The sequence below is a fragment of the Engystomops pustulosus genome, chromosome 11 (assembly GCF_040894005.1).
Source record: "Engystomops pustulosus chromosome 11, aEngPut4.maternal, whole genome shotgun sequence".
NCBI lineage: Eukaryota > Metazoa > Chordata > Amphibia > Anura > Leptodactylidae > Engystomops > Engystomops pustulosus.
Window position 1 is genome coordinate 66,611,748 of NC_092421.1, and position 13,425 is coordinate 66,625,172.

A 13,425-nucleotide genomic window follows, 5' to 3' on the forward strand; every position below is an offset into this window, starting at 1 on the left:
TGACGTGGTCCCTGCTCTCTCCGCTAAGCCGACACTTCTCTGAAAAGGATTCCCTGCCCGATGTCTGCTCTGGGGAACCCTAGGAGATGCAGTGACCATATATGGACAGATCTGAAGCTGATGACGTGGTCCCTGCTCTGCGCTAAGCCCGACACTTCTCTGAAAAGGATTCCCTCCTGATGTCTGTAGAAGCCATTCTGTACTGTGAGTTCGGACTTTCAAAGTATTTACTATGGGGACACAGCGCCGGGACACAGCGGGACCTGGGGGGAAAATCCGTGACAATCTCATAGCTGCCCGTGACGCGGGGCAGAGGTAAGAAAAACGGGAAAGTCCCGTCAAAATCGGGACGGTTGGGAGCTATGGGTTAAGGACACAGAGCAGATTGGCCCCAGAGGCAGGAGAGGACCCAGGAAGTGGTAACTGCTTGTCAGCTGTACTGTACTGCTCCCGGGTCTCTCCTGCTCCTGGCACAGCTCTGCTTGGGCATGCAACCAGTACAGGACAAAGAGCAGAGTGGCACATAGAGGAGACAAGATGCTGCAGTGTGGTGCAGGGAGACAGCAAATGAGATTTATTTATCTTTTTTGTATGCTCTCTCTCCAGTATTATTTTTGTCTGCTTTTGGGTATCCAGTATTATATTGTCTACTTTGGGGCCTCTCTATTATTATCATTATCTGCTCTGGGGTCTCCAATACTATTATTATCTGCTCTGGGGTCTGCACTATTATTGCCTGCTCTGAATGTAGTATTTGGTTGCTGGGGTGCTAATTATTGCTGTACTCTCGTATTTATAATTTCTGGGAGAGCATTTTGTGTTGTATTTGTGGGTGTTGGTGCATCTACAGTTACTGATGTGGTCCCTTAAAGTATGGCCCTTGTTGCTCACCTCTGGCCTAAATCCTCAGATCAGGAACAGAATAGACTTTTAAGGCTGTGTTCACACGTGTGTTTTGAACACAGTACAACAGCTGAGAAGAGGAGATTTGCCTAATACACAAATGTTAACACAATGTAATTATGCAAACCTCCTCTCCCCAGCTGCTGTATTGTATTTTTAAAATGCAATGTTAACATTGCGTGCGAACGCCGCGCCTAAGGAAATTTTATAATTTATTAAAGGAAATCTACCATGTGGAAATTACTTTTTTCAGTATTTCCAGAGGTAGATAACCCATGTATGGCTCATCGGTGGGTATCTTTAACCCCATAGCGCAATAAGACGTACCCTTACGTCTTACTGCGCATGGGGGAGTATGAAGAGGGCTCACGGGCTGAGCCCTCTTCATACTCACCGGGCAATTGCTTCATAATGAAGCAAACGCCCGTCGCTAACACCCGCGTGTTAACCCTTTGATTGCCGCCGGCAAAGCTGCCGGCGGCATTAAAGAGCCGGCGGCGCGTGGGCGCCGCCATCTTGGCTCCGATCGTCACTCCCCGTGACGTCACCGGGGAGCGGCGATCCGTTGCCATGACAGCCTGGGATCACACAAAGATCCCAGGCTGTCATGATCGAGGCTATCTATTATAATGTGCGATCTGCACATTATAATAGATGGTATGCAAAATCCCCATATACTGCCATACTGTAGTATGGCAGTGTATGGTAGGATCAATCAGACAACCTAGGGTTAGAGTACCCTAGGGAGTCTGTAAAATAGTAAAAAAAATAAATAAAAAAAAGTAAAAAAAAAAAAAATTATATTAAAAAAACATAAAAATTCAAATCACCCCCCTTTTCCTAGAACTGATATAAATATAAATAAACAGTAAAAATCATAAACACAATAGGTATCGCCGTGTCCGAAAATGCCCGATCTATCAAAATATAATAACCGTTTTTCACTGCGTTAAACCCCGTAGCGGAAAATAGCGCCCGAAGTCGCAAATGGCATTTTTTTGCCATTTTGAAAAATAGAAAAAATTCCATAAAAAGTGATCAAAATGTCGAACAATCCTAAAAATAGAAGCATTGAAAACGTCATCAGAAGTCGCAAAAAATGACACCACCCACAGCTCCATACACCAAAGTATGAAAAAGTTATTAGCGCAAGAACACGGCAAAATGAAGAATTTTTTTTCTGTACAGGAGGTTTTAATTTTTTTAAATGTATGAAAACATTATAAAACCTATACAAATTTGGTATCCCCGTGATCGTATTGACCCAATGAATGAAATAGACATGTCATTTGGGGTGCACAGTGAAACTGTAAAAAACCAAGCCCACAAGAAATGGCGCAAATGTGTTTTTTCATCATTTTCACTGCATTTAGAATTTTTTTCCCGCTTCCCAGTACACGGCATGGAATATTTAATACCATCAATACGAAGTGCAATTTGTTACGCAGAAAATAAGCCATCACACAGCTCTGTACATGGAAAAATAAAAAAGTTATAGATTTTTGAAGGTGGGGAGTGAAAAATAAAAACCCAAAAACGAAAAAGGGCCTGGTCCTTAAGGGGTTAATAATCTCTAAGAGAGTAGCCTTTTGAGTTATTAAGTTTAATGTGTGATTGTAGAAATTACCTTCAGAGGTTACTGAGGCGTGAAGCAGTCTCTGTGAACTCTGGGGGCTTGGGCTATTTCATGCCCTGAGTAGCCTCTGTAATTCGGCCTCCTGACCATCCATGCTGACAGTGAGCGAGGCGGCACAGGCCGCGCAAGCGCAGCCAGGTGCAGAGGTGTTTCTGTGCTTGCTCCCAGTCCCCTGCGCTTGCATGGGCGGCATTGTGGTGTAGAGTAGCCATATCCACAGAGTTCACAGAGGCTACTCCACTCCCCAAATAGCCTCTGAAGGTAATTAGCAAAAACACACATTAAACTTTATAACACAATAGGCTACTCTTTAAGAAATTACTACAGATCCCCACCGATATGCCACACATTCCTTTAACCCCTAGGCACACGAGGACGTTATAGTACGCCTCTGCAGGTAGATACTTCCCGCACCAGGACGTGCTATAAGGTCCTGCTTCTGGCACCGGCTCACAAAAGGAGCTGGCACCAGAAATAGCGTCTGTCAGCTGTCTATCACAGGAGCCGACTCTGATTGCGGGTTTTAACCCCTTACACACCGTGGTCTTGCATCACCGTGGCGTGTAAGGGTGTTCCTGCTATGGATAGCCTGTGCCGCTTACCGGGTGATCCGATCCACTTCTAGGGCTGCCCCGGGGCTGACTGTAAACTGTCTACACATGTGTCTGCATGCTCAGACTGTTTACACTGCTCTACAATGCATTAGTATTGTAGAGCAGTGTATTGGACTTGAACCAGCGATCAGAGCATCGCTGGTTCAAGTTCAAGTTTGGAAAAGTAAAAAAATTTAAAAACACCAAAGTTTACACATTAGAATAAATTTAAAAAATACATAAAATATAAGCGCCAAAAATGTCACTTTCCCATAAAAACATTTAATAAAGTATAAAAAAAACTCAAAACACCCACATATTCGGTATTGCCATGTCCGTAACAATCTGTATAATAAAACAGAATTGTTACTGGACCGGCATGGTAAACACGAGGAAAAAAACCTCAAAAAACATTCTGTAAAAATAAAATTTTTAATTAATACCTTTCAAAAAAATGCTCTAAAAAGTGATAAAAAAATGTTCTGCACTCTAAAATAAGCCCACTAAAAAGAACAACTATTCTCGCAAAAAAAGCTCCTAACCAGATTTGTTGGAGATTTTCTCCAAATTCGTTTTTATTCAGTAAAATTTAATAAAATACACGAAACCCCCAAATATTTGGTATCGCTACGTCCATGACAATATGCATAATAAAACTGAATTGTTATTAGATCCACAAAGTGAACCCTGTGAAAAAAAACTAAATAAAACGCACCAAAAAAATAATTTTTAATTGTTGTATATACTCGTGTATAAGCAGAGTTTTTCAGCACAAAAAATGTGCTGAAAAACGCCCCCTCGACTTATACACGAGTCAATACTTAAGTCAATGGGCTTAAAAAAATAATAAACTTATATACCCACCCTCCGGTGGCCCCGATGTGCAGCTCTGCTCACCCGATATCCGCGCGGCTCCTCTTCTGGCTTCCCAGTTCCTCTTCTGTCACATCGTGCTGGGCGCTGCCATTGTTCTCTCCCAGGCGGCGTCTAGTATGACGTCAGCAGCGGCCGTGTCATACTATGCGCCTGCCGCTTGGAAGAGAACAATGGCGGTGCCCAGCACGATGTGACAGAAGAGGAGCTGGGAAGCCAGAAGAGGAGCCGCGCGGACATCGGGGGAGCAGCGCTGCACATCGGAGTATATACGTTTATTATTTTTTAAAATTCAGGGCAGGCTGTGTACTACTGGGGGCAAGCTGTATACTACTGGGGGCAGGCTGTATACTACTGGGGGCAAGCTGTATACTACTGGGGGCAAGCTGTATAATACTGGGGACTGGCTGTACACTACTGGGGGCAGTGCTGTATACTACTGGGGGCAGTGCTGTATACTACTGGGGGCAGTGCTGTATACTACTGGGGGCAAGCTGTATACTACTGGGGGCAAGCTGGGCTGGCTGTATACCACTGGGGGCAGGCTGTATACTACTGGGGGCAAGCTGGGCTGGCTGTATACTGCAGGGGGCAGGCTTTATACTACAGGGGCAGGCTGTATACTATAGGGGGCTGGCTGGCTATATACTAGGGGGGGGGGGGGTCTGTGACCAATGCACCCTCGGCTTATACTCGAGTCAATAGGTTTTCCCAGTTAGGGTTCTCGGCTTATACTCGGGTTTATACGGTAATACCCTATTAAAAATGCTCTAAAAAGTGATTAAAAAATGTTATACACTCTAAAATAAGAACACTAAAAAGAACAATCCTTCTTGCAAAAAATAAGCCCTTAACCAAATTTGTGAGGCGAAAAATAAAAAAATTATGCATATGAAAGACAATGGGGCAGATTTATCAAGCAGTCTGAAAGTCAGAATATTTCCAATTGCCCATGGCAACCAATCACGGCTCCCCTTTAAAATATTCATGAGCACTGGTGAAATGAAAGCTGAGCTGTGATTGGTTGCCATGGGCAACTGGAAATATTCTGACTTTCAGACTGCTTGATAAATCTGCCCCTATGATGCTAAAATTAACAACATTTTCACCAAATTACTTTTTATCCAGTAAAAATGGGAAAAAAATAAAAAATGCATATAAATGAGATATTTTCGTAATCGTGGCAACCCATAGAATAAAAATAATATACTATTTTTATGGTATGGTAAACAGCCAAAAAAAAACCACAGAAACATTTTCCTAAAAATTGATGATTTTCATTTCCTTTACCAACAACGAGTTAATAAAATCTCACCAATAAGCTATAGATGCCCCAAAATTACCTACCAGAAAAGTGCATTTCATGTGGTAAAAGAAATAAGCCCCTATAGGTCCACAATAAAATTAGTTTATATTTAGTTAAAATTAGTACATAATTTTGGGGCATCTATAGCTAATTGGTGAGATTTAATTAAAGCTTTGTTGGAGGAGGAAATGAAAATCGTTAATTTTTAGGAACATTTTTATGTGGTTTTTTTTTGGCCGTTAACCATACCATAAAAATAGTATATTATTTTTATTCTATGGGTCGCCACGATTACAAAAATACTTCATTTGTATATATTTTTAATTTTTTTTTACTGAATAAAAAGTAATTTGGCAAAATTGTTGTTAATTTTAGCATCACCGTCTTTCATATGCATAACTTTTTTATTTTTCACCTCACAAATCTGTTTAAGGGCTTATTTTTTGCGAGAAGGATTGTTCTTTTTAGTGGTCTTATTTTAGATTGCGTAACTTTTTTAAATCACTTTTTAGAGCATTTTTAAAGGGCATTAATAAAAAATCATCTTTTTTTCAGAGAGAGTTTTTTGAGGTTGTTTTTTACGGGGTTCACTTTGCGGATCTAATAACGATTCTGTTTTATTATGCAGATTGTTACGGACGCAGGGATACCAAATATGTGGGGGTTTTGTGTATTTTATTCAATTGTACTGAATAAAAACTAATTTGGAGAAAATCTTATTCATTTTAGCATCACCATCTATTCATATGCATAACTTTTTTATTTTTTGGCTGACAAATCTGGTTAGGGGCTTATTTTTTGCGAGAACAGTTGTTCTTTTTAGTGGGCTTATTTTAGAGTGCATAAAATTTTTTAAATCACTTTTTAGAGCATTTTTTATAGGGTATTAATTAAAAATTATCTTTTTTTCGGAACGTTTTTTGCGTTTTTTTCCTCCGGCGTTTACCGTGCGGGTCCAGTAACAATTCTGTTTTATTATGCAGATTGTTACGGACGCGGCAATACCAAACATGCGGGGGTTTTTTGTGTTTTTATGTTTTTTATACTTTATTAAGTGTTTTTATGGGAAAGTGACATTTTAGGGGCTTATATTTTTATGTATTTATTTTTTATTTATTATAATGTGTAGTGTTAAGTGTTTTTGCATAATTTTACTTCTACATACTTGAACTTAAACCAGTGATACTCTGATCACTGGTTTAAGTTCAATACACTGCTCTACAATACTATTTTATTGTAGAGCAGTGTAAACTTTCTGAGCAAGCTTGCGCATGCTCAGACAGTTTGCAGTCAGACCCGGAAGGGTTCTGGCTGCCATGGAAACCGGGCAGCTCCGGGGCACATGCCAGTCCTCGGAGCTGCCCAGGAGAGGATCGGATCCCCCGGTAAGCGGCACGGGGGATCCGATCCATAGGGGGAAGACCCTTACACGCTGCGGTCATGCTTGACCGCGGCGTGTAAGGGGTTAACACCCGCGATCGGAGTCGGCTCCGATCGCGGGTGTTAGCGCAGGCTGTCAGCTGTACTAGACAGCTGACAGCCGCTGCTTCTGGTACCGGCTCCGTTCGTGAGCCGGTGCCAGAAGCAGGACGTTATAGTGCGTCCTGGTGCGCTAAGTATCTAGCCACCGGGACGTACTATAACGTCCAGGTGCGCCTAGGGGTTAAAGAGTAACTGTCATTTCAGAGGATTTTTGATATTGTGGGGAGGGGGCAGTTATGAACGTTTTTCTAATATACTTCATTAACAAATTCTCCTTAGCCCTCATTCACACGGCTGTTGGGGGACGTATATATGTTGGATGTACGTCCCCCGTAGGCTGGCACCATATGGAGCAGTACGATACAACACCCGTGCGGCACCATTCCGTAGGCAGGAAAAAGATAGTACATGTCCTATCTTTCCCGGATTACGGCGCCGTATGGAGCGAACATGTCCTATCTTTCCCTAGAATATGGAGCGGACATGTCCTATCTTTCCCCAGAATATGGCGCTGTGCCCCATGTTTCTCTATGGAGAGGGGTGGGGGGGAGCGTCGCTCATCCCCTCCTCCTCTCCCCGGCCCTGATGTGCTGCATTACGGCGGGCACACGTTAGTGTGAATTTAGTCTTAGTTTGGAAAGTAACAGGCTGTAATGTGCCCCCTAGTTACAATGTTACTTCTACGTTGCTAAGGAAAAATCTGTCTACACAATTGTTTTCTACACAGAGTGTTAACCCTTTCTGCTCTCTCCCTGGCTGCAGTATGCTTTGAGCATAATTTTTAAACATCAAGCTGAATGTGAAAAGGATTAGTCCTCACCTCCAGAGTTGCTTAACCAAACACAGGGAGATTAGATGTGCGCACATGCAGCCCCCATAGACAGACACTGCTACATGCTGAAATATGCATTTCTTGGGGGGTGAAGGGGTAGCTTGATTTTTTTTTTTACAAACAAAGCAAAATTTGTTAATGAAGTGTATTAGAAAAATGTTCACTACATCCTCCCATGCACAGTATAAAAATTATTTCAAATGAAGGTTACACTTTAAGCATTTGGGGAGTCCGTCCTTTTTATCACAACTGACTCTTCTCCACAGCCCTGCATTTTATGATGTAATAATTTATTATACACAATTGGCTTGGTTTACCCCATTTGTGAAGTCCATCTAGTGAATGGCTTTGCATTAAATTGTGGTTTAGCTGTGGTTTGATTGCTTATTTCTGTTTTTGTTTCTGTACAGGTCCCGATTAGGCTTAAATCTCACAGACTGGGCTAGGCATGGATCTGCTAATACACCGCCATACAGTACTGGAGGAAGTCTTCACTTATATGTTACAGCCCTGCCATATATTAAGGGCACCCGCATCCACTGTCATACAGCATCTCCGCCAGCAAAGAAAGATGGACTGTGCCTTCTAAATGAAGATGTCCACAGCTGTTGGGTTGTGTTTAGGAGCTGCCTAAAGTCTATCATTGATTTTCTGTTGGTCACAGGTCAATTGGTCCCAGAACAGAGATATTTCTGTACATTTCAGACCCTGGTTAATCAGAAAGGTCACCTTGCTGACATCTCGGGCCGTCCCATACATACTAAGAGAAAGCACCTCCAGCATTGTACTATCCATTACATGGGGATGGGACAGCTGCAGGCCAGTAAAACATAGTATGTGACAGCTTTAAGATGTTGTGTAGTCCTGTTTTATGGTCGGGTTTAACCTCATGTTTATCTCAAACATTTGTACATTCCATGAATCGCCTGGTTATTCCCATCTCATCTCATCTGGTTGAGGTGCCGGCATCCCTTGCAACTCGTGTCTTTCACAGTTTTTTGGGGGGGGTATATTTTCATATATATTTTACTCCTGTGTATCATCCTTTTCTTCTAACCTTAGGAAATTTGGAAATCACATAATAATAGACCTCCAAGGTCTATTACAAGTCCATTTTAATAATGTGAGCATATTTTGTCCTACTTGATAGTATCAGCAGGACTGTGAAAATGGTTTAAAGTTCCAGGATTGTAGCTGGGGGCGTGTCCTCCTCACTCTGTCCTGTCCTTAGCTCTCTGCATTGAGACGCTTCTCAATACCTCCCCTGGGCTATGAGTAAAATCTACAGCAGTCCTCTGCTCGAATAATACAGCAGTCATTGAGAACAGAAGGTCTGTGCATAGCTCAATACAAAGACATTCATGCCTATAGTGATAAACTGTGGGACATTACCAGAGCACCCCAATACTGAGGGTGATAGTACAGCACAAGGACATGACTAGCAGGATAGCCTGTACAGGCGTGAAATAGCTGCCGTAAGCTCCAGTTGTTTGGGTTGACAATCGATGAAGACGAGCTATTCATACCCAGGACTTCCCCTTCTATTCAATATGGTGAGAAACTTGTAAAATATTTATAACTAGTCACATGGTAAAGTATGCCGCACACTTGTGTATAGACTGAGGGACATTGTTTATCCAGTGAGGAGTAGAAGAAAATCATCAGAAAACAGAAGGGGAACACAGATTGTGGGCGCAAGGCAAAAAATACAGAATCCACTCAAATTATACTGTTTCCTATGTGGTATCTCTCTTGGCTTCTTATGGCCTTTCTAATGATCTACATTCATATGCTCAAAATCACACACTTAAGGAACCTACTACCGTCATCTCTTAGGTAGGTAGTAAAAGCACTCCCTTTTTAGTACTTCCACCAACCCAGGTTACTATTACCTTGTTATCTCTTATGCCTATTATATCCGATCTAAAAAAAAATATCTATATTGTCATTAGATCACTTTGGGTGGGCATTTATGAAACTTTTTCAGATTTTTTTTTAGCTTTTTTTTAGTTTTTTTCCGTCTTTTATTGCTGTTTTGCAAAGTTCGCCTTGTTCTTTTTTTTTTTTTTTTTTTGTAGCGCCTGATTTGTCATTAGTTTCCAGATGTTTGATGTAAGAAAATGTTGCAATTTTGCATTTAAAAAAAAAAGGAATGCGATCTAATACCAAAAATAAAAAAAAACTTTGATAAACATGTTTGGGAAAAATCACATAAACAGGCGCAAATAAGCACCAGACAAAAGAAAACTATGATAAATGTGGCCGTGGTGTTACAGAGCTGGCCAGACATCATCTATCCTGTAGCTGCTCAGCGGAGAATCACACATAAGCACTTAGGTAACTGAAACCACCAGAAAACAGCAAGGCCAGGACTTGCACCATAGAAAAGTCTACAGCTCCATAAATAGAGCACATCCAGTTATGGAAACCATATAAAAACCTAATGCTGAAACATACAACATGCACCGCATACATGGAATACATCACATACAATGCTCCCGCTCCAAGGCTTAGGCACGCGCCTGGACTGCTCACCCATTCAGTAACACCGGTGCTCATGTGCTAAGCTAGTGAAAGGCTGACCTGTGAAATCCTGTGCTCCCTGCATTGTCCTATACTACACTCAGTGGAAAGAATCTCTCCTCGCAGTGTAAGGGACAGCTCTGCTATTTTTACACCAATACTAAAAGTTACCCTCATACATAATGCCTCCGTTAAGAACCTCAGCAGAGAAAAGACCCGTGTACAGGGGAACCTGGGCCTATGTTTCACACCCAGTGGCGCAAAGTCTGTGCCAGGCCCCCCTGACTATGATGTATGTCTCATAGTACTAGTCTTCTCATATGGGAAAGTGATACATTATGGGCCCTCAAAGCCTCCTGGGCCCGGTTGCGACCGCATCCTCTGCACCCCCTGAATTTACACCCCTGTTCACACCTCGCTTCCTAACCATCTCCCAATACAAGATGTTCTGTTTCCCCAAATGTAGGTAAAAGGAGAAGAGTTACTGTTTGATGGACAGCACCCTGCTTACAGGAGACTGGGCCTTGGTTGTGCACCAGACCTCGCAGAGGACACATCACTTTGCTCTACTATATATACTCACAAGTGCTGAAGCATAAATAGGATGGAATATCACAGGTTTATTGTTATTTATTTAAATCAATCTTTATATTTATTTTTTTCAGGACATTCATATTTGGTTGTGCCCAACACTGCCCTGGGGGTCAGAAATCCAAGCATTTTAGTTATGTGTAATATGACGCAAGGAGTCCCTGCCTGTCGCAGAACAGCCGCTTCATTTGCTGGAAACGTTGTTACCCGGTGTTCCCAGAATGAAGATGGAGATATTAAGATTGAGACAACTGAGTGCAATTCTTGTCAGTAAGAATGTGACTAGAGGTGATTTAGGTATTAGAATGTTATTTAGTGGTCCCATATACTGGTAACAGCATTCATCAGATGGAGCAAGGAGAGGATGCTCTGCCCTGATGAATATATCGCTAGTGTATTCTTCACTCCATTATAAAATATCACAGTATTTCCCTTTTAGCAGCTCAATTATTACTGGTGTAAAATAATGTACTTTGAGAGAAGGAATCTTCAATTTTAAGGCCTTATTCACACTGCCATGTGCTCACCCAGACTGGATCCAGGGCGTAGCACATAGCTGGATGGAGAAGGAGGCGGGACTGGGCACTCATCACCCCTCCCCTCTCCATTGAAAGCCGAGTGGTACAGATCAGTCACAGCGCACCATGGCCGGGTGCCATAGACTTCTGTTATGGTGGTTGTATAGAGAGTGTGGTCAGGAAGATCATCCTCAGGTTAGGTGCTGCCTGCATAGCTAGGGTATAACCGGAGAGTGTATGAAGCCCTAGTGATATCACACAGGTCACTAGAAGATACATGAAACAATCAGAACAAAATACTACAACCTCAGAGGTGGAGATCACCTATTGTGAATAGTGAATCCTGTGTATAAATCTATTCCTGTCCGTCAAGACAATGATGTGACTGCTGAGAAGTGATCCAAGTGATCTAAAGTATATAAAGTACTGTATAAGGGCTTATTCAAACGATTGCATCCCCAAAAAATGTGGAGTGTGAACTCGTCTTTCAGACTGTATTGTATCCGTATCTGTTTTTTTTTTTTTTGTCGTCTGCCTTTTTCACATCCGCAAAAAAAAAAAAAACCTGATGGTTTTCTAGTGTATGTTCTCCATAGCGCAGCTGGTTGACTAGCAACATTTGAGAAAAAATTGCATACATATGTCATCCATGTGCCGTATGTATTTTTTGTAAATTCATTTATCTTAGGCTATATGCACACTGCCGTGTGCCTGCCGCACGGTAGCACGGCGGGCACACGGCAGCGCGGGGAGAGGAGGAGGTGGTGAGCGCCGCGCACCCCCGCCCCTCTCCATAGGAAGATATGGGCCACGACGCTGTAATACGGGAAAAGATAGGACATGTCCTATCTTTTCCCAGGCTACGGAGCGGTACGGTGCCGCACGTGTATATACGTATATACGTCCCCCATACATGTGTGTGAATGCAGCCTTAGTCTGATGCACCTTTTTTGGTTGTATTTTAGAGACTTTTTGTGCGCATTGGGGTATTTGCCCAATTTTTTGCACCTTTTTCCAAAAGTTCACCAGAGTTTACCATGTAGCAGTAATCCTGGTTATTTCACCTGCTGCCAGATGTTTGCACCTTATTTAACATTGATTTGCACCTATATGGGCGCAAATAATTGCGTAATAACACGACAGTCCTGACCATGCTTAGGAAAAGCGCAAAAAAACCTTTATTTGACGGAGACAAATAAGGTGTAAAAAAAAACCTCATAAGGCGCGAAAAGAGAAATAAGATAAATTACCCCCATTGACTTCTGTGGAGGTCCGTGGTCTGCATGTGAGAAAAAAACAGTGCATGCTTAAACTTTTTTCTCACTGTCTGCACATCCGTGAAAACTGACCCATAGGAATAAATTGGACAGTAGGTAATCTGGAAAAAAACTGATAGCATACAGACCTCGAAAAACCCTTACTGGGCACCCACGTCTGGTCTGGGGAAGTCTCCATATTATTCCAATGTTAAAAGTGATAAATGTATAATTCATTTCCAGGCCACGTTCTCCTAATTATGGAAATAAAACGTATCCAGAAAAGTTCAAATCAACGAGATATGCAGCAAATCAGGCAGCAGGCGAGGCATTACAAGCTAGAAAAAATCAGTAATGAATAAGCCCCCCCAATTTTTTTTTTTTTTTTAATAAATAATCCTTATTTCCCTTTTCCCCAATTTCTAAATAGCTTTCTTGAATATAAATAAGAAAAATATTTATTTTAGATGAAAGGTATAGGAATTCTCCCTTTAAACATAAAAACAGGAGTAACTATTTTAGTGGATTAGCGATTTTGTAATTTCCCATGCATTTAAACTGTCCACTTTTCTTTTAATATCTCTGCTTGCAGCCAGTGAATGCTGCCATATTTGTTTACATACAGAAACTGAAACCTGTACATATGTAATAATTCTCACAGCTGAATAGGGTTGTTCTTGCATGTAACATGTAATCTAGAAAATGTAACTTCAGCTAAAAAATGTTTTGGGTTTTGGGCACAAGCATTAAATTTAAAGCTAAAGTTAAAACTAAAGTTCAGTAAATTAGCAGCATCCAAAGACCATCCCCAGAGGTCATAGGGCAGAGAAGTCTGTTTGTAACATGGGGTCATCTGTAAGTATGGTGTTCTTGAAGGGTTCAGTATGGAATATTACTCTGTAAGAATCCTTC

The 13,425-nt window shown here is 41.7% G+C and overlaps 1 protein-coding gene across 21 annotated transcripts in view; it reads left to right on the forward strand.

Moving 5' to 3' along the window:
• The window catches only part of LOC140105604 (uncharacterized), a 253,158-nt gene that overhangs the window by 210,628 nt on the left and 29,105 nt on the right, over positions 1–13,425 (forward strand). For 17 of the 21 annotated variants that reach the window (XR_011850601.1, XR_011850595.1, XR_011850599.1 and 14 more), the window contains one exon: positions 8,036–9,601. Coding sequence is in view for 3 of the 21 variants with exons in the window: in XM_072129594.1 (XP_071985695.1) it covers positions 8,036–8,459 (424 nt within the window). In the remaining 18 variants the exon portion in view is untranslated. Of the gene's footprint in view, positions 1–8,035; positions 9,602–10,813; positions 11,010–13,425 lie in introns of those variants that run through there. The other 4 variants (XR_011850602.1, XR_011850600.1, XR_011850598.1 and 1 more) reach the window with 1 other exon arrangement.